This window comes from Macrobrachium nipponense, chromosome 21 (assembly GCF_015104395.2).
Source record: "Macrobrachium nipponense isolate FS-2020 chromosome 21, ASM1510439v2, whole genome shotgun sequence".
Lineage (NCBI taxonomy): Eukaryota > Metazoa > Arthropoda > Malacostraca > Decapoda > Palaemonidae > Macrobrachium > Macrobrachium nipponense.
In genome coordinates, this window is record NC_087212.1 from 16,181,735 (window position 1) to 16,207,898 (window position 26,164).

At 38.3% G+C, this 26,164-nt stretch overlaps 2 protein-coding genes across 2 annotated transcripts in view; one reads left to right on the forward strand and one right to left on the reverse strand.

Annotated features, from left to right (window-relative positions):
* The window catches only part of LOC135197810 (probable leucine--tRNA ligase, mitochondrial), a 65,553-nt gene extending 62,103 nt beyond the window's left edge, over window positions 1-3,450 (forward strand). The window contains exon 15 of the mRNA XM_064224939.1: window positions 3,331-3,450. Within this exon, the coding sequence (XP_064081009.1) occupies window positions 3,331-3,345 (15 nt within the window). The 3' untranslated portion in view covers window positions 3,346-3,450. The remainder of the gene's footprint in view (window positions 1-3,330) is intronic.
* The window catches only part of LOC135197808 (uncharacterized), a 38,230-nt gene continuing 13,912 nt past the window's right edge, over window positions 1,847-26,164 (reverse strand). The window contains exons 5-13 of the mRNA XM_064224936.1: window positions 26,096-26,143; window positions 25,429-25,683; window positions 22,009-24,449; window positions 15,559-15,645; window positions 14,489-15,402; window positions 5,989-6,118; window positions 4,649-4,775; window positions 3,365-3,531; window positions 1,847-3,128 (exon numbers count right to left, since the gene is read on the reverse strand). Coding sequence (XP_064081006.1) covers window positions 2,955-3,128; window positions 3,365-3,531; window positions 4,649-4,775; window positions 5,989-6,118; window positions 14,489-15,402; window positions 15,559-15,645; window positions 22,009-24,449; window positions 25,429-25,683; window positions 26,096-26,143 — 4,343 coding nt within the window. The 3' untranslated portion in view covers window positions 1,847-2,954. The remainder of the gene's footprint in view (window positions 3,129-3,364; window positions 3,532-4,648; window positions 4,776-5,988; window positions 6,119-14,488; window positions 15,403-15,558; window positions 15,646-22,008; window positions 24,450-25,428; window positions 25,684-26,095; window positions 26,144-26,164) is intronic.

Here is a 26,164-nt window from a genome sequence, read left to right on the forward strand (position 1 = left end):
AAGTAAAAGACAAATGGTAATAAAACAGGAATTGTTCGTTTTCAATATACATAGTATATACTGTTTGAACAATGTAAATAAATTAATAAAATTAAGTAAACTTTTATTGGGGTAGAGTGAGTGGTGTGTAACAATCCCTCTCTGTCTCAAAAAAAAGAATAGTTACACACCTGGTACCTGCCATCTTTTTTCTGCTACTTTCCTGTGATAAAATGTGACGATGATGATGGTGATGATGAAAGTGCATGCCTACTTGGTGAAGCAAGGTTGGTCACATAGAGGTTGGGATTTACAGTGTAGGACTACAAGAGCTCATCATAGTGGAATTCACATAATAGGTAGGTTAACATCTTGATTTTGTTAACATTTTTCTTTAAATTGTAAGGTCGTAATCCTGTGGAATGTTTCCACATCATGTCTTAGTGTAATTGGAGGGTAGGATCCGCAATTAATGATGTAACCTTTTGATTTGGTTTGTTGAATTGTATTTGTAAAGAGAAATGAAAAAAAGCAGTGTTCACCATTAAACAAAGTTATTTTGAGCTAACAGGGATTCAAAGAGTGTAACTTGGAAGTTTAGTCCTAGTATTTTTAATTAATTGCATCTTAAACAGAAGTCTTCTTTTTATAGCCATTATAACATCCCCTCTCAGTAAAGGTACGTATGTCTTGTTTTCCAAACTGGTTTTATTATGATATGCATGTTTTGTGTGTGGTCCAGAACCTAACAGTAGCCTTACAGTGTAGCGATCTCACTAAAAGTATTACAGTATACAGTACAGTAATTTGCATTTTCCCAGAAAGATTTGTTAATAGCTCTTTCAGAAGTTGAGATACACACTGTAATTAAAATCTCATGCACAGTTTGATTAAAGTAACTAAAAGATGTGGTCATTCCAACCAATATATGTAGAATTTTATATAAGCATTAAGGTAAGTCTTACAGTTATTATTATGTATATAAAATATATTGTGTTCTGTGCAATAGGTTAAAGTTAAACAATATCTAGTGTAATTCTGTACATCACTTCATTTTCTGCTTCTATTTATTCATTGTCATGTCATAAATTAAAACATCTCACTAGCCATTATATTATTTCTTCATATGTTTCACTTCTTGTCTGTTCCCTTTGGTCTTTTGCCTAACTTGTCATGTATTTACTCCAGTTCTTTCCATCATTCGAGAATAGACATGACTCGATGATCAAATTTAACAACTTTACAATAAATGAATAAACTAATTAGGAAGTTTAAAGGTTTACATTACTCCCTAAATAGATTTAGTTCTGTGCTCTAGAAATCTTATCAGATTTATTTAAGTGTTATGGCATATAGTATGGATATCTCTGGTGAGTTAGGATTTCAATATAACCATTATTGAAAAAGAAACCCACAAAATCACTGTGTAACATGTTTACTTCTAAGTATTTACATTTAATTTTACTCTTTTTGTGGAGTAAAATTAAATGTAAATACTTAGAAGTAAACACATTACACAATGATTTTGTGGGTTTCTTTTTCAATCTTCAGAAGAAAACTGAAAGAAGTTTTTGTTTGATAACCATCATTCTTGTTCTTGTCTTTCGAACCTCAATTTAACCCATTGTTGCTTGTTCCGGACCACTAAGGTCTTTTGCAAGTTACAGAAACACTATTTTTAACAAGAATGCATTGTTTCCCCAGCATGTTTTTTTCCATCTGGGCTGATAACTTGCATAGATTTGTAAAATCCTATGAGCGATAAATTTACTTGTTACACCGAATCAGTTTTCTAATTTCCTTTTTGGAAGGTAACCTAAGAGTTTCGTGGTTCTTGTAAGGGAAAGGAAAATACTGTACAAAAATCTAGGGTATGCAAAAATCTTTATTCATCTTACATAATAATGAGGATTGAAGAATGTTTTATGAATTGCAGATGACTGTAGTATCATACCTGGTTAAAGACAAAAGATGCTTAAATACAAAATACTACAAGAAAGCATGGTTAAAGGAAAATTAGGCTTATTTTACAATACAGTTTGTTCAACATTACTAATAGGTCACTACACACAATAGTAGTAATGTAATTATATTCTCTTGCTAAAAAATTTGAGAAAAGTTGTAGATACGTAATGGCATCTGAGTACTGTAGTCATTGACAAATCTACAGTACAATATGTAGATTGTTTTCAATCAAAATGTATCCCAGAAATTTAGAATAGTAACTGTATATGAAGTGCTTAAAAATATCACAGTTGCAGTTTATTTGGCTGAAAGAATGAGGTGAAATTCAAGCAGATGATTATTCAATCACTAAAGTATATTATTTGTATGTCTTTTATCTTAAAATAAACTCCATAGGAGTTATATATTATACACAATGCTAAGCTTCCACAGTGAAGCAATCTATTTTGAGAGGAGTTACTCTCAAATAAACTTGCATTTATAATTAACACATCATTTGAACCATCCAATGCAAACACATGACTCTTAGCTGAACTAGTGCCTTACACTCACTCCTTAAATTATACAATATTGAAATATGTCACGCTATGCAGTTCTTGGTTTCACCCGTTCCAAAGTTTCAGTACTCAATTGCATATATAAGCTTTGGTTCTTTTACTTTTCTCGTTCCTGAAAATTACTAATTTGCCATATGAATTAATATAAAAGATAAGCAGGGAGTTTGAAATCTATTAGCGACTTGATTTATAATAAAACATTATGTACATACCTCCATTCTTAATTCTGTCCAGTGGACAACACAGTTGTAAGGAAAGTATTTAAGATGAAGAGTACCTATTGTTATAGAACTGTTTCTTATGTTTTGTTTCTATACTAAAAGATTCGTTTAAAATCACAAGTTCATCCATGTAAAATTTACAGTACATATTTATATATTTTTTCTCTCATATAAAGATGTTGAAATCAAATAATTTTTCAAAGTTCTTATTGATATTCACTGGAAATTAGTTTTACCTAATGGGTGAAGCACATTTACCGTACACTGCCAGATCAATCCATGCAAGGAAGCTATCCACTCTTGTATACAGTCCAGGAAAATTTACATCACCACAGCCATACCCAGCACTCACCACTCCTGCAACTTGTAAAAGTTCTTGCAGAAACAGGGGCCCACCAGAATCACCCTGAAAAACAATGTTGAAAAGTAGACTTTTGGTCATTGAAATTAAGACTTTCAAGAGTATTTAGGAATACATATATGCACTGTATATTCGAGATTGGATACATATACATATGTACTGTATATTGATTTGAAAGCCCATTAAATCATAAACGTATTTAATTCTAATGAGGTGAAAAACAGAATTGTTTTATATTTCTTTTCAGATCTTTACAAAATAAATAGACTACCAAAACTCACCCTACATACATCCTCTCCTTCGTCTCCTCCAGCACATAACATGTTGGAAATAAGGCCGTCTGGGTAATGTAAAGTGAATACTTCTCCAAGTGTGTTATAGGATTCATTGCACTGCAGTAGCGACCGTACCCTAACTTCTACATCAATCAGAATGTCAGATGCTTCGTCTGTAAGTATATGTATTACATTAAAATAAAATTTATTTAGAACTTTGAACCATTGACAGCCCAGTAGTACTTGCACCTTTTATGCAAGGTTGTGCACCAGTTTTTGGTACTTGCTTGTGTTTATTAGAAATGATTGTGTGGTTCTGTACAGTAGTACAAAATCATGTTTACTCTGATTTATTTATTATGATCCTATGAATAAAGCATGGTGAGTAAAAGCATATTTTTTAGAAGAGATGCCAACACAGAAAAAGCACTGCATATGCAGTCTCCCATGTCATTTGTGATTCATGATCTGTTAATGTTTATTTGTTAGCCATTTCCTTTTTGGGGTTAAACATACAATAAATTTTTGCCACTCTTCTCTGTCCTATGTGCCCTTTCATCCTGAGCTATCATGAGGCCTAGGTCTTCATGATCTTTTTTCCCATTTTTTTTGTCCTTATAAGTCTTCTTAAGTATTTGCTGTATGTTTGTAATTTTTATAGTAATATTCCATGAGTTATGAGTTAAGATGCTGTTTAAACAAAATTTTTTGCTAATTTTTAGAAAATAATTTTGTTAAAATTGCATCTTTACTTATGGAATATTACTAGTCTTCTTGGAGGAATTGGGACTCTATTCCTTAATTATTTTCTTGGAATTCACGAAGATGTATGCTCTGCTTTGATAGGTAGTGTACTAGATACTTTGTGTTTCTGTGTGGCTATGATTAGTATGGTATTAATCATTCAAGTGCAATATTACCACAGTAACATGGATAATTTCAACAAGACTGGTCACATTGTCAGACTGACACAGGGCTCAATTGAAAGATTTTGTTTTAAGAGTTGAAAATTGAAGCGAGGAAGAGTTGAAGAAGTTGGATAGCATAGTAAAAGAGAATGAAAGGAATAAATAAAAGAGTAAATGCCAGAAAGCAGTACATTTGGGACTGAAGAGACACCGAAGGAACTTAGGTACCAGCCACAGTGTGTCATGCAAGGAAAATTGTAAATGGTAACGTCCTTTTCAAATACACTCCTGTCAACAGATCTGCATTTACAATATTTTCAATTTACATATCACATCTACTTCACTAGTGCTTCCATTTACAGTTAATTTTTTATTTACTCACTATTTGCACGTGTGCCCCAGCCTGAAACAGTGGCGACCAGTCCTTCAAACAATTCCAACTCGGACGTTGGAACACAGCTAGGTACAAGTCCTGAGTTTAGTGGTATATCGTCTTCAAGTGTTATAACCTGGAAAGTAATAAAAAAGAATTTTGTTTGTAATGCAATAGAAATGTACAGAATTTTATTCTGTCAACTTGAAAAATTTTGTTGAACAGATAACAGACGTTAGTTTCAACAATCTTGACATTCATTAAGCTTCAGTGCATAGTTTGTCTTGCACAGGGAACAGTCCTTTTTATTAGCCTTCTGCACTCTTGTACTCACTCTGATCTTTACCCAGATGTTTTATAAACAACCACAAAATTTAATTCGATTTTCTTGCAGCAAATGCTTAATAACCTAGGTATTATCACAAAGATTTCATTTCTCTATATGATAGTTTTATCTATATTCCAAAAGGCAACATTGTCCTCTGCTTGTAATTGTAAAAATAATTCAGCTAAATACAGCTTGTCAATTTTGTGGCGCTTCTAGTTATATTTTCTTTGTTTGAATATTTTTTTTCTATACAAATTCCCATCATTTGTCCATCACATATAATGTCACTCTAGATTTAAACCTAATTTGGTATTTATTCTATTTTACTTTTTATTTTTGTTTAATGTGAATGTTTAAATATTTTGATTATTAATAATAAGAAGTATGTACTGTATTTAATTAACTTGAAAAATGAAAAAATTCTGTAATATGTGGGTCATGGCATAGATAGATTGTGATGTGGGTCATGTCTTGTTACAGAAGTTATTGTAGTACATTACTTTTGACTGAATGATTTTGTAAAACCAAAATTTCTAACAGTATAGTTGTGTCTAAAAGGAAATATAGGCCTTTGGAATATTGTTGTTATTACAGGCGGTCCCCGGGTTACGACGGGGGTTCCGTTCTTGAGACGCGTCGTAAGCCGAAAATCGTTGTAAGCCGGAACATCGTCAAAAATCCTAAGAAAACCTTACTTTTAATGCTTTGGGTGCATTGAAAACTATGTAAACTGCATTCTTATGCCCTTTTTCATCAAAAAACCTTCAATATTGATTATTTTGCATTTTTGGTGTCATATTTTCATCTCCCAGATGAGAGTTGTAGGCGTTGTAACCCTTGAACATGCGTCGTAACCCTGAAACATGCGTCGTAACCCTGGAACTATGCGTCGTACCAACCCTGGAAATAACGTCTATTGACAAGCGTCATAACCTCGAAACGTTGTAAGCCGACACTGTCGTTACCCGGGGACTGCCTTACATGTATAATAGTAGCATTATGTGGAGTAGGTAGCACTTACAGCTATATCGTTGTATTTAATGGGAAACCGATATCCAGGATTGACTGCAATTCGCTTCACTCTGTAGTCAACTGTGCGACTTTCATTACTTGTACTGAAGTCTCTCTCCCCAAGTCGAATCACATTTGGCCTGCAATTATTGTAGATGAAATCTGCATTTAACAACACACAATTTCTATGAGTTTAGAGTCAGTGACGGTCTTTTTATGATTAGGATTGTTTTAAAGGTTACATATTGAAAAAAATTTAAATAAGGATTTTGACGTAGGAAAAATCTATTTCTGGGCGAGGAAGCCGTGTCGCCCAGTGAAATGTGTCCTCTTTAGCACTATTTCTAGTAAAATATTGCTATGATACCAGAGAACTGCTAAATTGGACATGTCAGAAGTCTCTGACTCGCTCACCTAAATAAAAGGTGTCGGTATAGAACTGGGGCGAGTGTTAAACACTACCACAGCAACCCCTCCAATTAGCCTTTTCCTCATCAAAAGACCCTGAAAACGGGGAGCCGACCTATAGGTCACACCCAGCTACCCTGTTGAAGGGGACTGCGGCGTCATACTTATCGATAGCATAGAAGCTTGGTGCACAGCAAGGGGGGGGAAAAAGGGGGGAAAAAAGGAAAAAAAGGGGGGGATTTCACTGCGACACGGCTTTTCCTCGCCCAGAAATTAGATTTTTTCCTACATCAAAATCCCTTTTCTGGGCTCAGCCGTGTCGCTCCGTGAAATTGTACCAGAGAAACACCAAGCTATACTATCCTGAAAGGAAAAATCATATTAATGAAATCAAAGGAAATAATAAAATAGTTTAGAATTGGAAAAAATACAAATTTATTTACAAAATATACTATATAGCCAAAACATGGTGGCAACATTTGCAACAAGGCACATACATAATAAAATAATTACAGATAATTTGTAGTACGTAAAACTATACACGATTATACACTTATTCTAATAGCTAAGGCATTTGCTGAGGTAGGTGAAATGTTAATGAGCTGCATAATTGAAAAGATTCATATGACACAAGGACGTTACTATAATGATGTAGCAGTAGGAGACACTGGCCTTGCCTTGGGCAGCTATTGCATGATATTTAAGATCCTCTAAAGACTTAAGGTAGTGCTTTTTGAAAACCAAGGGTGACTTCCAACCAGTATACTTCTTCAGATCATCAAAGTCCATATATTTGAAGAAGTTAACAGAAGTTGCTATTGCCCGAATGTCATGCACCTTGGGAAATGACCCTAGCTGGCTTTCTTGATAAAAATATAAAATATTGCTGCCTAATGCCTTTTAGAGATAGTGTACCACCATCTTTTTCTAATGAAAAGGGGGCCTTCGGAATAGGTAGACGTCCTAGATAAATAGTCCTTAAGAGTTTTAACAGGACATAACGATGGATCCTGCGGAAGCGGGACAATCTTCCATGGAGACCACCTCATCAAGGGGTCTTCATTCTTAGCTAGAAATTGCTTATTTGGCGAAGCAACACGTCCCCCGAGGAAAGGAACTCAATATGCGCTTCATCTCTAGATAAACATGACAGCTCTGATATTCTGGCACCTGAAGCTAGACTCAATAAGAACAGAGTTTTACGCAAAATGGTTTGGTAATCACATTTGAAGTTGTCTGTTTCCGAGGCTAACCTAAGAACATCATTAAGACGCATGACACTGACGACGGTCTGTGAATGGGCCGTAGACGTGCACATGCCCATGGGATAGAGGTGAAATAAGACTCGGTTAGATTGATACCAAACCCGAGAAGAAAAATCTTTTTCAGAGCTGACTTAGTGGTGGTTGTTATTGTTGCAGCTGCCAAGCCTTGTTCAAACAAAGACCTGAAGAAGGTTATGGCCACGTTCAATGTCATTACTTTGATATTTGATTCTCTGAGGAACGAAGACAATTTCTTAACTGCTGAGTCATACTGGCGAAGCGTAGACTCTCTCTTGTCTGACTCCAAGAACAACATCTTCTGTGGATCAATGTCGCCTACTCTCTTACCTGCAAACTTCATGAATCCATAAAGTTTAGGGTTTTGTGTGAAGACCTGAGGAATCGAACACAGTCCTCGTTTGAACTTGTTGCGATAGTCTCAAGTCCGGGAGAGGGTGAGGGCGAATACCTAGTTCCATGGAGAAGGGGAAACCAGTTGCCTTTCTGGGGCCAGTGAGGGGCTATGAGAGCCACCTGACCTTCGAAGGATCTCAACTTGTGCAGCACCTTCAGGAGAAGGTTCACTGGAGGGAATAAATAGATCTTCGTCCACTGGTTCCAATCTATGCTCAGGGCGTCCGTATCGTATGCCAGAGGGTCCAGATTGGGGGCTACGTAACAAGGCACCTTGTGGTTTGCCTCTGTGGCAAACAGATCTACTTCTAGACCTGGTACTCTTTGGCAAACCTTCTCGAAGGATTCTTGGTCCAGTGACCATTCTGATTCCAGAGGGACCGACCGAGACAGGGCGTCTGCCACTACATTGTGGACTCCTGCCAGGTGAGTAGCCGACAGATGCCAGGTGTTCTTGGCTGCTAGAGAAAAGATTGCTATCATCACGTGGTTCACATGACTTGACTTTTGAACCACCTCTGTTTATACAGTGTACTACTACTGCACTGTCGAGGACCAACCTGATATGAGTCTTCTTTGGAGGACGGAGCTTTTTTAAAGTCAGAAACACTGCCATAGCTTCCAGAATGTTGATGTGAAGTGTTTGGAAGTGAGGTGACCAAGTTCCCTGAACCTTCTCGTGCTGTGAATAACCTCCCCAACCTGTCAGCGATGCGTCCGTATGCACCACTAGGGACGGGGGAGGAAACTGCAACGGTACTCCTTGGCTAGGTTGGCGGCCTTGTCATGGGCGCAGGCGTTTCTGAGAATCAGAGGTATCCGGGCGAACTTGTCCCGACACTTGGCATTTGCCTTCGAACGCCAAACTCGATTGATGTCCTTGAGTTTGGCTTTCAACAGAACGTCCGTGACTGAGGCAAACTGGAGCGAGCCTAGGATCCTCTCCTGATTCCTTCTCGAAGTCTCTTTGCACTTTAAGATTGTCTTGTTGCCTTGGCAATCTCCTTTCTCTTTCCTGCTGGAATGGAAAGAGTGTGAGAATCCAAGTCCCGATGAATCCCTAGCCACTGGAACTTGGACTCCGGAGTCAACCGGGACTTGGTCCTGTTGATCTTGAACCCTAAATATTCCAGGAAAGACATGACCTTGTCCGTGGCTTTCATACATTTGCCTTTGTCCATCTCCCAGATTAGCCAATCGTCTAGGTACGCCACCACCAATATACCCTGGGACCTTAGCTCCTGCACCACTGCCTCCGCCAGTTTCGTGAAAACCCTTGGTGCTATATTTAGCCCGAAGGGCATTACTTTGAAGAGTAGGCTTCTTTCCCTAGTTTGAAGCCGAGGATGGTCGGAAGTGCCGAGCTATCGGGACATGATAGTAGGCGTCTGTAAGATCTATAGAGGTGGGTGACGGCCCCACGGGAAGTAAGGTCCGCACCTGAGAGATGGTCAGCATTTTGAACTTGTCGCAACGAATGTACAAGTTTTAGACGGGACAAGTCTAGATCACCCTTCTTTTGTCGGTCCCTTTCTTTGGGACGCTGAATAGACGACCCTGAAATTTCAAGTTCTTCGTCCTGGAGATTGCTCCCTTCTGGAGAAGGTCCTTGGAGTAATCCATCAATTCCTGCGTTGGTTTCCTGATAGAAGGTGATGGGTGGAGGAGGACCTTTGATCCCAACTCCAGCCTAGGCCTCTGGATACTAGGCTTTTGGCCCAACTGCTGAACCCCCAACGATGACGAAAGAGGTACAGCCTGCCTCCTACCTGAGAAACTTCATTGAGATGACGAAGGCCGGGATCCTCTGCCTGACCTTGCACCTCTAGCTCGCCCTTGGGCTCTGGCTCCTCCGCGCTGGCGAAAGGATCCCCTAGCCCTGCCACCCCTAGCAACTCTGGTAAAGGGGTGAAATGCCCGACTCTCATAGACCGGGTTAAAAGCGGGCGACACTGAATACTGTGAGGAGACCTGTTGGTTAGACGGCGGCGAAAGGAAGACAAATTGATGCTGTTGCTGAGGCTGAGCCTTAGAATCGAAGGCTGGGATACCTGTTGAATTGGAACAGCTTGTAGCACAGGATGCTGTTGCGGGACTTGGAAAGGTTGGAACTTCCTTTGCCTCTTCCTAGCCCTAAAACTGGAGGAAGAAGACTCTGATTTCCTTTTGAAAGGGATTCCCCAACGCAACCTGATGCTTTGGTTAAGACGTGATGCCTCGCTCTGAACCTCGTTAACTGCTGAAGCTGGGAAGAGATCTGCACCCCAGATTGAGGAAGCTAGAAGCTTGTTGGGTTCGTGCCTGATCGTAGCCTCAGATAGAACATGCTTCCGCAATTTCTCCTAGCAATCGCAAAGTCGTACAAGTCACATTGCATGCTTAAAAGTAAACGACTTCGCAATGACCTTAAACAGCAGCTCCTGAGCGTACTCCGAGCCGCCGTCTCTGTCATCACTAGGGATTTAAGAGACCTTGCGAGACGTGTCTTATGCGTCAAATTCGGCTTGGATCAATGCGTCTGACAGCCTAGGAAGGCGTTCACTGAACAAGGTGATTGCACAATCTGGCTTCAGCTTGCCTACCGAGAACGTAGCTGGCAAATCCTCCCACAAATCCTCCCGTACCTGGGAGTAGTAAAGATGTGGGATCTGTCTCCCTAAGCTGGGGCATGGGCTCTTCCCGAGTCACTGCCTGGAGTGTAAGTTCTGCTACCTTTGATGTAAAAGGTAAGGGGTTCCCGACATCAGTTGTAAACATGGTGAAAGGGCTTTTAAAAGCTGTTACTCTAGTATTTGAGCAGTCCCACTCTTCTAGGCTCCGTATCCATGTTTGCTGAGCCTGATCTCTAGAAAGGATAACAGTCTCCTTGGGGACCTTATCCTCTCTAACCAGAGCTGCCTCCGTAAGCCTAACATAGCCTATAAATGGAGGCTGTAAACCTTCGGGGAAAAACTCGAAAATCCTCGAGCCTACGTGTGCCGCAACCTTCTATAGTCAACATCCCATTGACAAACGGCGCGAAGTTAGCCACCCTCCAGGGATTACCGGGGTGGAAAGGATGGGAGCGTGGACCCTCGTCCAGTCATGCTCTGAGCTTGCATCAAGCTACTAGAAGGGGCCGAAACTGCCGACTCCTGTCTGAGACCTGCAATCAGGGAAGTCCTGAGCACCTAACCTGCTAAACACTTCTTCAACCTTGCTGCAACTGAGCTGAGTAAGCTACCAAGGCTACTGACCTGATTTAGAATATTTGTGTTGAACTGGTCTTGGTCAACGGAAGGAGAATCATCCTGTCCCTCTTGCGGTACCTTATGAGGTATCCGGTCCCTAGAAGTTAATGGAATGGGACTGGTAGGGCAAATAGGAAGAATTCCCTCCTTGAGACCTTGGGATTGAAGGTTTGGAAAGCGACTTTATTTTAGTTTTAATATGTGTATGAACCTCTGGTGACTGCCCAGGCCTTGGCATTGTCTCTGATCTGCCTTTAAGCAAGGTTTTACCCGCAGGTTTTTTCTTTAGTTTAGGAATCACAGAAAAGGAGTGCAACCTGGGAGGGGGCAAACTCCTGTGAAACCCATGAAGGAATTGGAATAGTAGAGAGGAAGAATCAGAGTCACTCAAGGAAAGATCCCGTGACTAACTAAGCTAGCCTCATTACACTGTTACCTGTACCCGTGTCTAGTGTAACGGGCAAATCCTCAACCACTTCAAGTGAGACTTCCTCTAGTCCAAGGTCCAGCAATGCCGCCTCTTGCTGTTCAATAACTGAGTCTTGGATTGATTTGATAATCGGTGCCGCTACTTTTGGATCGACGTATCCGGCAGATTTTCCGGCTGGGAAGAGCAAAGTCGCCATATCTCGGGACAGAATATACGGCTTAGCCTTCCCTACGTTTCCGTCCAAACCCTCCAACCCAGATCTTGAGGGCGGAGAGTGCAGCATCCTTAATAGACTGCTCAGCCTGTAATGCAAGGAATGTGTCAATACCAAGTAAATTCCTTGAACATTATTCTATAATTATTGATTAATCAATGTAATTTAATTTAAAGAAATTTTAATTGATCATTTATTTTATCTCATTTCAATATTTTTTTTTTTTTTTTTTTTTTTTTTACAATAAACATAGAACCAGCAGTGCGGTAACTTACCGAAGAGGTAGCCTGATGTACCAAGTCGTAGCAGGCAAAACAGTTTTCATGATGCCAGACCACGGAATCAGGAAGCAGCACTGCACAGGGGGCGTGGCCCCGACAAACGTCATGGCCGCACGATCTTGCAGAGCAGCACTACAGCCGGCACGCACACTGAGAGGCCTGTAAGTGCAATAATATATAAGAACAATTGCACACACTTAAAAGGATAATGGAATATATTTCTTTTTTTTTTTTTTGTGCCGGGGCATTCTGGGCTATAAAGAAAAGAAAGGGTATATATTCATATGTTAACGTGCCCGGGACTGTGTAAGGAAAAAAACCACCCGGAGTTGTATACCCGGAGCTGTATGACCCGGAGAGGGGGGTACACGAAGTAACCCGGGACGGCCACATGAACTCGCAAGTTCCGTGGCAAAAAGAAATAAAAATAAAAAATAAAGATAAAAATAATGATAATAATAAAACTAAAATAACAAATATATATCTCCGCCTACGGAAGAGTAACTTCCGTAAACATAACCCTCAATGACTCCTCGGGAGAGGCCGGAATCTAAACCCGCCTTATGCGGAGAGGGAATGTTTTAGGCGGGTGGATGTAAGCTCCGGGAGTGAAAGAAGCAGAGCGCAACAATCCACGGAAGCCGAGGCTGAAACGCAGTGGCGACTAACAACTCCGGAGGCGGTCGGCTAAGAAGCGACACTCCCCAGCCCAAGGTCCTGGGAGACCCACTACACCTCCCCCTCCGCTGGTGGGACCGGCCGTCAGCGACAAACAACGAGAGCGGCACCCAACTACGGGGAGTCCCACGAGAGGGGGAGGGAGGGAGGGCTGAAGGGGGGACGATCACGTGATCAGCGAATCCCCGCGAATAAAGGATCACGAGGAAAACGCAGGCAAAGCCTATGAAGGCTAGCTGCCGACCGAACACCCAAATATACATAGACAAAATAAAATCAATTACTTAAAGCGTAACGTGGAAAAAAAAAAAAAAAAAAAACAAATGCATTTTAACAGGGGTAATGAAAATAAGGGGCGAAAAATATAAAACGCAATGGAGGCCACTCGATGAGAGTGGGCGCAACAAGGAAAAATTACTTGCTTACCGACAAAACGAAAAACAAACGGTAAGCTGACGAAAAGAAAAAGGGGGAATTCTTGAATGGAATTGCCAAACTAAAATAAAAAGGGGGGAGGGGGGAACGGTAGAATAAACATCGAAGCACGAAACAAAGAAACGTGCACGAACGCCGACCCCCTTGAAAAACAGGAAATCATGAAAATAATAAACGTAGATCAAACAAGATCGACAAAGCAACTGCCACCCAAGACATAAATAAAATATATACTGAAAAATATATACTGAAATATTATAAGTTACGAGTATATAAATATATAGGTACTGAAAGAAGCCCGCTCGAAATTGGTACAAAACAAAGGAACGACGTAATGGCGGCTCGCTACCGCTCGCTACGGGAGGAGACGCCTAACAAAATCCTAAATAAAGGCAAAACGAAAGGCAAAATCATCCCTAAATACAGAAAAAGGGCAAACCAGTACTTAACTTGGTGAAGAGGCAGATTGACGATCCATAACGAAAAAGAATAAAGAAACCAATAAAAAGAACAGATAGCTATAAACAAGCGTGTAAACGCTGGGAGGCTATCGATAAGAATGACGTCACAGTCCCCTTCAACAGGGTAGCTGGGTGTGACCTATAGGTCGGCTCCCCGTTTTCAGGGTCTTTTGATGAGGAAAAGGCTAATTGGAGGGGTTGCTGTGGTAGTGTTTAACACTCGCCCCAGTTCTATACCGACACCTTTATTTAGGTGAGCGAGTCAGAGACTTCTGACATGTCCAATTTAGCAGTTCTCTGGTATCATAGCAATATTTTACTAGAAATAGTGCTAAAGAGGACACATTTCACGGAGCGACACGGCTGAGCCCAGAAAAAGTATTTAAAAGCTGAGAAGCTAATGTAATGATATTTTCTTATGTAGAACTTAAGACATTGCTGTAATTATATCATGTCTTATTTCCTGGATATCTTTTATATTTTTGCTATTGATGTACCTACTTATGCTTTTTCTTCTTCCATTTTTATTACACGTTTAAGAAATAATCCTTCAGGTCAGCCACATTTGTCTGGTATTGTGTATCCCTATGGGACTGCTATTTAAAAAAAATTTTATAATATATAAAATAATAAATTTATAGGAAAAGAGAACAGTGTACATGCAAATCTGCTTTGATGAAAACAGTAAACTTACTTTCTAGGTATAACACAGTGTGCAGCGGTCAGAATGTGCTTTTGAGATATTAGAGTCCCACCACAGTAGAAAATGTTTCTTGTCAACTCAGTTTCATCATTTCCTTCATCTTCTATGCCCTCTTCCTCTTGCAAATGCTCCTCTCTCCTCTCATTTTCAGTTTCCTCATCTTCCTCCCCAGCACTGTCAGGAGAAAATCCTATTGCTGCTGGGCCAAGGCCTTGAGGTCGATCATCATTTGTTACATTGATTGGTAATGAAGTAGTGTTAGCAGATACTGTGGTAAAGGGAGCTACATCAGTGATACTTTCAGTACCTAAATCAAAACTGCTTTCAGTACTATGAAGTAAAGAAGGAGTCTGAGTTGTTAAATTTGTCTCGGGTGTAATGACTGGGGGCACGTAAAGTTGAGAATGAAGAAATTCTGTTGATGAAAAAATAGAAGTGGTAGAGAGAGTGGGTTGCAAAACTTCCGTCAAAGAGGGTAATGAGGAGCTTGTATCAGAAGCAGGTTGAATATCGTTGGTAAGAGTTTCTGTTGAAACATTAAAAAGGCTTGACTTAAGGTCCTTTGTTGATGAGATTTCTGGTGGAACTGTATAAAGACCGTTTGCAATGATTAGAACGATTTCTTTAGATTGTGAATTAAAGGTCCCTTGCTTCCTCTTTGGTCGAACTAGCTTGCTAGGATAAACTGTTTTCCCTTTGTCCTGAAGCACAGCCTTCTTTCTCAGTTGAACAGATTGTTTAAAGGGATGTTGTGTTACTGGAATCCATCCTCCATATTCAATGACTGGTGGTTTGAAGAGACTGGGAGACCTAGGAGGTTTTATTGCAGATTGATAACCATGTATGTGCTGCTGTTCAACTATGGTTCGTCTTTTGTTCCTTGAAGCAGTGTTGACTGGCGAGCTCTGCAAATTCACAGAAGTTTGAAGAAAATTTAGCAAATACTGCAACCCAGCAACAACATAATGCATAGAATTTAATAAAGTATTTCATGTATGATAAAGGTTCCATTACCCATATGAAAAAGTACAGATTTACTGAAGTAAAAAATGGAAACTCACCAGCCCTAGCCATTGTGGTGGGGGCACTAATTCTGCATCTGGTATCAGAATGTCTTCAGCCATTGAAGGAACAGCTGATCCACCATGCTGTAAAATAAGAGACTTCTGTACCCTAAATATTCTATATCAATTCAGTAATTGCTCTGGTTAAATTTTGTTAGGTCCAGGCCATGAATATTTATTCATTATGTTCCTATGAGGCCCTGCATTAGGTTACACCTTACTGCTCCAGCTTGCAAACATTTGAGAATGGTGACCTAACCTGCCTCTATAACAAAACCTATTTAGTGCATATCTTTGGCATCTGCTTTGACATTTTGTTGGAGTGGGTGGGGGGAGGTTTGCCTTGTTGTTGCTTAACCCTTTGCTTTTATACAATGCTTAAGCTATTGAAATTTTCTTTATGGAATCCAACCCAGATTCAGTAGTTGAGTGATGGACAGTGTTAGTAAAGCCACCCTATTCTAAAGGAAATTGATTACTGATGAAAAATTTAATTTAAATCTAATATATAGCGAAGCTTTGGAAATAAGTCTTTTCCCACGTTTCCATAGTACAGTATGTACTGGTGTGTTAAAAATTAAAATATGTAAAGAACAGACTACTGTAGTATGTAGTTCATGAACATTATAGGCCTGCCTTCTAAGTTGACGATTTAGATTTAGCCTTGTGGTGGCACGGGCACTGGCTCTGCAGCAGCCCGTGACTGTATGTTCATAATTGGTACTGCTATAATGACTTAATGTTTTATTATTTTCTGCCAACAATAATGTTCCTGTAGAAATCATTATGTGCATAGTTTTTGTTGCATTTTATTTATTTATTTTTTTTGAGTGTGGAAATACAATACAATACGACCAAGTCAAAATTCACATTCCACGTTCGTAATGCCCATTAGTACGTAATTGCTTGGCGGGTGTCAGTGTAGTACTTTATTTATAATCCTTGAAAAGACGGCATTTTCACCCGTTGTCCAAGTACAAGATTAATATATTGTTGATATTGTGTGTGTGCCTTTGGCATTGTAATCGCAACATTTTCCCAAATTTTTTTGCTTTATTCCGAGGTCGTTTCCGTATTTGTAAGCTGACAGTCGAATGTTTGTAGTGTGTATATTACAAGCTGCCTGAGTAACGAGAGAAAATATCAAGTAATGCAAAAATATTGAGAAGTCGAATTTATTACTCTGTGGATACATCTTTGGTTTGAACGGAATTATTGTACATTTTGAAGCGAAACACGCGCAAATGGATCCTCGCCAAATTCGTGATGTAATCTGCTGTTGAAGACAAAGTGAGTGTTAACTTTCCTGTAGTCGTGGTCTATGTTATTTACAATACTTTCTTATTATTCAAGACTTTTTGTAACTAGCTTTGCATTCAGGATTTACTATACATAGTTTAATCGGCGATGCAGGATTTGGAATCTTTATGGTAATATTGGGAGTTTGTTTCAGAAGATAGTATCTCTTAAGAGGTTGCAACATTAGTATGCAATAGGCCTAGCTTTGTCTTCTGGTACTTTGTGGGATAAATGTAGCTAATCACTCCGCGTCGGGTATTTATTTGGAAATTACAGTTTCCTATAGTATTTGGTTGCTTATTAAGAATTTACCATATTTTGTTTTTCGTCGATGGTAATTAACCCTCAGAGGGTAGCACTAAACACGGCGAAATATTACATTGGACGCCCCAATACCTAGTGGCTGTCGTTTTCACGGGAACGTTCCTTGCAGTCCGTGCGGAGTTATTGCCTAGAATTACCGTGATGATTATAATGGCAATCTCAGTTATGAGAAGGGTTGTCCCAGAAACTGTACACTCGGCAAGGAAACTTAAGATACAGTTTTTTTAAATCTTCGGACATATACTATTGTTCAATGATGCCACACCTGGCAACTCTTGAAAGGGGACGGAGCTTCAAAATCATAGCGTTTGTTGCTTTCTAGATTTCCATCAACTTTACACCATAAAGATTCTGTTGAGGTCCTATAATCGTTTATACTTGAATGTAGAAACAGGCTCTATATTATTCGTTAATATTGGTTTGGTAACGTCAGTTCCGAGTAAAATATCGATCATCCTTTTTTAAAACCTACTGTGAAACCTTATTTATAAGGAATGTTTGACACTAAACTGACGTAAAATTCATTCGTAATTAAAGACGTATCTTAAACAATGAGAGAAAGAGTTTTAAAATTTGGGTAGTACTTGTGAAAATCGTGAGGAACAATACAATAAAGAATGAAATATTCTGACGATAGAGAGAGAGCGCGCAAGCATAGGCCTATCGATATAGATACTTAATTCATTATATTTACTTCGAGAGATTAAGTGAAAATATTTTTTCAAATGTTTCAAAAGTGGAGAGAGAGAGAGAGCGCAACCATAGGCCTATCTATAGAGATACTCAATTCATTATATTTACTTTGAGAGATTGAGTGATAATATTTTTCCAAATGTGTTTTAAAAGTGGTGAGAGAGAGAGAGAGAGAGGAGCAAAATCTGCTCATGTGAAAGCTTAGGCCTATTTATAACCACTTAATTTCATTATATTCTCTTTGGGAGATTGAATGGTAATATATATATAGTTTTAAAGTATGTTTTAGAAGTGGAGAGAGAGAGAGAGAGAGAGAATTATAGTACTGGTGACGGACTTGTGACGGGGGAAAGGCAAAAGAAAATATAATGAATTAAGTATCTCTATCGATAGGCCTATGCTTGCGCGATATGATATAACTGCCAAGATCGTGCTGCACTATGGTAGATAAAATTTGAAGGATCACAATATTCAAGTTAATTCTCTAAGAAATTCATACACTAATCTTGATTACATTCGACAGTTGCCGTAGCATTCAAAGATTGTAAAAAGACGTGGAAAATTTTAGACACAGGGTGCGGTCATTCTTGCTCTCTTGATATAGTCTTTACTTTTGAAAATCGAGTTTCATCCACAATCATTCACGAAAAAAACTGTTAAGTAAAAATATTTATTACCACAAATAACTCAATATGTATTGCACAGGCAATTAAAGTTTTATATCGTGGGAGATCTTTCAGCCTCTCGGCAAAGAAATGCAGTCGTGTAGGGCTGTAGGCTACTACGAACTGCTTTGTAATGGGAGCATATCGCCAGGAAATCTTTGAGCTGACATGCTACTTTAACCTTGATTAAGATTTATGTTTAAAGACAGTAGCTTTGTAAACAGCGACTAGTATTGGATCCATGTCAACATCAAAGTAATCAAAGTGTGAAAGCCAGTATCCAGTGACTTGCACTTTCCCGCTCGAAGTTCTAGGGCTCCTCACATCATAGAAAACGCTCTTGCGGATGCAACTAGATTTGTTCAACCTACCTTAGCCGTCGCAACACTGAGTGCCATTGACGTCAGCTAACTTTAATCGCTTTGGAATACAAACATAAGTTTGTAGAAATTAAAATAATTGCATTCGCCACTTACGATGAAGCAATATATCCCCGTTCATGAAGCAAAACGAGTAAATATTGTCGTCGTGATACATATTACTAAAATCAGAAATTCACATTCTATCTAGCAGATCTCTATGAACGAATCTATCTGAGAAATTCCAATTACTTCGGACATGTATCATGTTTTTAAGTATCTGAACGGTTTTGTTTTGCAGTTTTAATTTATTAATACGATATAATTTGCAATATATTTTCATATTCTAGAGTAAATTTAGCAATATTATGTCTTTTCAGTAATAACAAATGGGAAATTGGATGAAAGAAAGCTAATGAAAACTGTATCTTCAGTTTTCTTGTCGAGTGTACCTTGGGTTAGGTTAAGGCCGCAACTAACGTTCAGTTATATACTTGCACACAGCCGGCCGGTGCAGGCAAACTGAACGTTAGTGGCGGCCTTTAGACGTAGAGCAAGGACAATACATATGTATTTTTAAGGGTAATGTTTGCTATAGTCGGTTTCATTTCATCTGTCCACTCAGGGGTGAAGATGTGGCACATGCGCATGGGTAGCATGCGATTGGCTGACCATCAACGTTTCTGGAAACGTTGGCTTATTGTGATGAATATTAAAATATGTCTCCAGTAACGTACTTCAGTTGTTATACATACAAAGAACCGTCGTCCCTCCAGATATGAATCTTAAACACGTCGATTTATATTCATAATATATACAACACCAGGACACGAAAATCGAGAATGTATGAGTCTGCTCAGGTCAAACACGATCAAACGTGTTCCAGTCACAATACTTTCCTATCGTTTGAAACTACTGGCCCTCTGGTTTTTTTTTTATTTTTATTTTTAAGCACGTATTCATTCCATTTCAGTCAAAATTACATTTTCTATTGTAACCTTTATGTATTCTGTCTAATTATTGTTCCAATGCCCAACAATGAGAATAATTGAATGCGTAGGCTAGCCTTTTATGCCGTATGTATGTCATCAACACTGAATTTAGGTAACGGGACCAGAGTGGGATTTTAAACATTTGATGGATAATTCATTTAGTAAAATAGTCCAGAAACTGCCTAAGCATCGACCTGTAATAGTTATTTGTATATTGTAAAAAAAAAATTAAGTAAAAATGCAGGGTATTCGGACCGGGAAAGAAAACTATAGAATCATTGCTACTTCCCCCATGCCCTAGGCTGTCTCATGGACAACGATATTTCTGGCTATTTCGAATATTAACTTACGCGTGTAATTTACATACAAGAGATTTATACAATATCTCTTATTCGTACTCGCATTGCCAGACGTCTTTTTATGTACTTCCTGTGATGTAAAGAAAATGGTTTAAAGAACGGAATGGAGTGGATGATATCTCGTGTCATCTAAAAATATGGTGTTGTCGGGATACTGATGACATTGTCCAGTTTACCGATATGCTTTACGCACAGAGAGAGAGAGAGAGAGAGAGAGAGAGAGAGAGAGAGAGAGAGAGAGAGAGTTACAAGTATTAGGGTGTCTCAAAGACTGTTCACTCATCTCTAGGAGCAGGATTTATTGTTCATTCAGTGTCCTAATGATTTTGTCCAGCTTTCTTTTAAACTCTTTCACACTGTTGCTGTTTACAACATGTGGTGGCAGTTTATTCCATATGTCATGTGTCACTTATCTTGTATGTAAAGAAGTTCCTTCAATGAAATGTGTTGTATCTCTTCAGTTCTAGTTTCCATCCTTATACTGTATTCATCAGTGACAGGGCAACGTTTATAAATCTGATTATTGTATGGGTGCTTCGTTTCCCTTTCCCCCCATCAGTCAACTACCGTCCTTCAGATTTACACGTCTTACAGATTTCTTTAGATAAGAATGGATCAATTTTATACATGCCCTGACAGATATTCAAATTCCAGCTAAAACAGTGCATCATTTGATTAAACTATCTTTTTTTTTTTTTTCTAGCCATATTTGATTGTATTTGTTTTCACTAACATGTACGAAAATTTCACTGTTCTGTGCATAACTTGAATATCTTTTATGCGGTCCTGTTCTTTTTCCCAATGTTTTTCCATTTTGACCAATATCAAAGTTTGAATTCGGTGTGCTTATCCCTTAGCTTTGTCAGCTCTTTAAAAGTGTGTGTTTCATTGTTGTTAAATGCTACATCAGCTTCAGAAGCCGTTAGATTGGCGATATCTTTTGAAATTAGGATTATATGATGGTAAAAGTATATTTTTTTATGTGATATTGTTTTTCACGATTTTTTTTAGCTGCCTTTAATGCATTGTCTATATTCCTAATCATCTATTTCAATCATCAGTGTATCTGGATTACTTAGTGGTAACTTTTGGAGAAACATGTGGAATTTAATTTATTAATTTCCTTGTTATGAAAAAAAAAAACAGGCAGAATTATCAGTGGGTTTTGTGTAGTATATATTGTTAAATCCATTACTAGTTCTGTTATAGGCAATCCAAATAGGGTAGGGCCCCCATTCTGTTCCATTTCCTTAATGAATTTTATTGAAGTTACAGTAATGTAGAGGCTTTCTGCACGGGGGTTCCTCGACAATTTAACAATGTAAAAGTTAATGTGGCGCTGATAGATTTTTTTATATATAGTCGCCAACTGCCAGGGTAATGGCCTTATGTTGAAAAATATGTATTACTACTTGGCCGATTGAAAGCCAGGAACTGTTAGTTTAGGAGCAAATGCAGTTGAGCTTCGCTGTTGATGTATCGGGGATGTTTCTATATTGCCAGTCATACGACAACATAACCGAACTTGGATTTATGCTGAAAATCACTTAGATATTGTGACTCATTAAACGTGATAAAGATGGCATCATCGAAAGTATTAAGATGTTATAATGTTGTTTTTGGAGGTTGATTTAATATTGTCCCGGTATAATGTAGTAGATCTTGTAGCATGAAACAACAAACCTGAAAGACTTCCCCCATTATACCTATTCCCTATGTTTGGTTCCTGTTAGTAAGTGAAACCTAAAGGACTTACCTGGCAAAAGTTCACAGCTTCCACGAAATCGAATGCAGCCGGGGACAGGGGCTTCCCCGTATTTTTGCCCACTAAGCTCTCCAATTCACCCACAAGTGATAAGTACCCATCAGCCTCACAGTTTGGGACGAGAGCAGCTGCAGCATTTTCAGAGGACGAAGGACTCGGAGGAGCCGATCCTCCACCAGGGGAGGCTGGTTGAGCATCTTGTGATCCAGAAGATCCCTGACCATTTCCTTGACCACTTCCTTGATTGTTTCCTTGGTTATTGTTATTTGCATTGTTGTTGTTGTTGTTGTTGTTATTATCATTATTGTTGTTATCGTTGTTGTTGTTATTGCTGTCATTATTGTCACTTGTGTCATTGTCTTGATTATTGTCATTATTGTTGTTGTTTTGATCATTATTATTATTATTATTATTATTATTGTTGTTGTCACTGTTGTTTTGATTGTTTTGATTAGCCTGCAAAAGCTGTTGAATGATAGCTTGAAATAACTGTTGCAGAAGTTGCTGAAAAAGGCTAATGTTTGTTTGGCTCATCACAATTGATATCACAGTACTGGCGATGGTTAAGGCTGCAATGGTCTCTGGAGTGAGAAGCTCATCTGGTTGTGTCGTTTCGTCTGGTGATATGGTGGTGGGTGGCATTGTCGTCACAGGAGGGTCTGTCGATGTAAAAGTAGTCGAAGTACTTGGGGGGTCAGTGGCTGAAGTTGTTGTTGGAGGCTCAGTTGGCGGATGCGTAGAATCAGTTGATGTAGTTGGAGGGGGATCAGTTGGCGGAATTGGAGAATCAGTGGTTGGAGTTGGAGGGTCAGTTGTTGGAGGAGGCTCAGTTGGCTTAGAAGTGGGATCTGGTGTCGTAGGCTTTGTTTCTGGTGTAGTGAGTGTTGTTTCTGATGTAGAAAGTGTTGTTTCTGGTGTAGGCGGTGTGGAGGAAGGCGCTGGAGTTGTAACAGGGTTCTCACAAATAGCGGGAATAAGAGAGAGTACGCTATTTTTCTTTGATGTAATAACTGAGCAGTCTCCATTGTTATCCGTTACTGATGGACATGAAGTCTGCTCGAAAACTATATCTATGCATTTAACCTTTTCAGTTATTAAAGTTCCACAAGTATTGTCATCGTCTAGGTAAATACTAAAGCAATCCTCTTCTGAAAATGACAAAGTCTCTCTTTCATCTGTGGAGGATAGGACCTTTATAACTGAGCAGTTTATACCAGGAGTGCTTTCACAATTGTTAAAGTCAATTGTGGGAATAGGGCATGCTGTCTCTTTATTTGTATTGTTCCCAACTCCTAGGGTGAGACTCTGACAGTCATTCAAAATGTCATTTTCACAGTTATCGATGAGAATGGTCAGATTGGGACACTTTTCCCCACACGTGTCCAAATCAATGGTGGCACCTGGGCATTTGTTGTCGTTTATGTTACAGTGGTCCCTCTTTATAATGGCCATTGAACAGTCGAAGTCACAGGGAAGAGAGCAGTATCCATCTTCCGATGGCATGATCTCACAAGATCCATCATCTTTGGTATTGATTGAGCACTGTTGATCATCAGGTACAGGAGTGTCACATTTTGTGTATATGGTGTGAGCCACAATGATTGTGCTCGTAATAGTTTTCCGCCACTCCGGCTCAGTTACTTGAATATCATAGATCTCATTCCTAGTTCCAGCGAGTGGAATATCATCAACCTCATTTCTAGGAAGAGGAGTTGTTAAAAACCGGGAAAGAGGAGGCATGAGCACGGCCGTTGGGCTTATAAAATTTCTCGCTAGGGGACTGAGTTCAGATAAAAGTCCTCTCTGCATCATGAATGAAGAAACGAGATCGGCAGATAAGATAAAATCTTCCCTTCCTTTTGTCGCGGTGACTACGTATGAAGACAGGAAGACGAGAGAGCTCGTGCGTTCGTAGATAATGGTGCTGATGGGCCCATATCCCGAAAGTAAGGAGAGAATGTTTTCAGGGATAGTGAAGTCCTCGGTGCAAACTGTCACGGTTTCGAAGGACGATGATAAGGTGAGTACAGTCGATGACAATGGTATGAAAGATGTAATCGTTGATGTGGTGCCAACTGAACCCTCTACTGTAATAGTTATGGTATTTGTAGATACAGCCGTAGTCTTCGTTTCTGTAGGGAAAGTATCTACAATGATATTCGTCGAGGTAGGGACATTTGAAGTGGCGCCTTCCCTTGCGAACGCTGACGTTGCCTTGAGGCTGTTAACAGCCGAGGGTTGGTCTCCGTACAGGGAAGATACCAGAGTTGACAGTGTTTTTAGAGACATCTGCTTTTGAATTTCTTGAGTTGTAACGCCTTCGGTTACCTTGTTGATGCTGGTTTCCAAGTTCGTGGCGTCGGTTGCCGTAATGAAGGAGGGAATTTGAATTCCTTTCCTTCGGTGGCCTCGTTTCTTTTTGTGTCGCTTTCCTGAGAGGGTGGGGGAGGAGATGGATGTTAGTTAATTCTCTCTCTCTCTCTCTCCTCTCTCTCTCGTCTCTCTCTTCGTCTCCTGCTACTTCTCTATTATATATAATATAATATAATATTATATATTCATATGTACTATATGTATAAAATATAATATTAATAATATAGTTATGTATTGTGTATATATATATATATAGTATATTATAATAATATAAATAATTATATAATACTAATATTATGTATGTACTGTAATGTATTATATATATATTAATATATAATATATATATATAATAATTAATATATATATATTATATATATTATAATGTATGTAAGTATGTTATGTTATATAATTATATATAATAATATATATAATATATCTATATATATATATATGTACGTTGTATATATATATATATATTATATATATATATATATATATATATATATATATATATATATATATATATATATATATATATATATATATATATATTATATATATATATATATATATATTATTATTAGTATATATATATATATTATATTATAATATATATATATATATATATTATTAAATATATATAATATATAATATATATATATATATAATATATATATATATATATATAAATATATATATATATATATATATATATATATATAGTATATATATAAGTATACGCATACATACAGATTAGCTTGCTTAGGGTTTTACAAAGAATTAAGCAGTAGCAATGGTGGCCTAGTGCACGGTGAGATGCACTGAAATGGGGGTTACCGATTTGTTCTGGGTTCGAGGCTATTGAGTGAATGAATACATGAATGTATTCATCATAGACTGATGACATAATTATTTTGATCTCCATTGTCAGCATCCTTTTCTGTTACTTTACTTGTCCTAATAAAAATTAAACTAATGACGTACACATCGCACGAATTACTTAGAAATGTATAATATTTGAGACGAGAGACAACCTACCTTTCTTTCTGTTTTTCCCCTTTTTCTTCTTCGTATCTCTGGACGAGACGTGTTTGTTATTGCGCCTCGTAACAAATCTAACGTTGTTTACAATCTGGTGTTTCAAATTCCCCGAGTTGCGTCTTCTTTCTGCTTTCTGTAGGATGTCGCCGATTCTCTCCACCGTCGTCTTCTTTCTGTTGTTGCCTGGTATGACGAGGTCTGGGGCAGATCTGGCTTCCCTCTGGGCGCTCTCTTCGAAATCTGTCCCACAGTCTGCGAAAGATGGGTTAGGCAGGCAGGTGTTGTTGAGTGCTTTTCAAAGCAGTTTTCATTTTACGTTAAGAACGGCACCGTGATTCAATACATTATTTATGACACTATTTATATATGTATATATATGTATGTAAATACTGTATATAAATATAAATTGATACGAAAAAATATATATACATATATATATATATATATATATATATATATATATATATATATATATATACATGCATATATGCACATGCATATATATATATATATATATATATATATATATTATATATATATATATATTATATATATATATATATATATATATAATGTGTGTGTGTATATATATATATATATACATATAAATATATATTTACATACAGTTTGTTATCACGTACTGAATCTTACAAACATTACTCACCAAAGTCAGGATTGGTTAGAGATCGTGACTGCTCTTGACAAATCTCACCTGATTGGGAAAAATAATAGA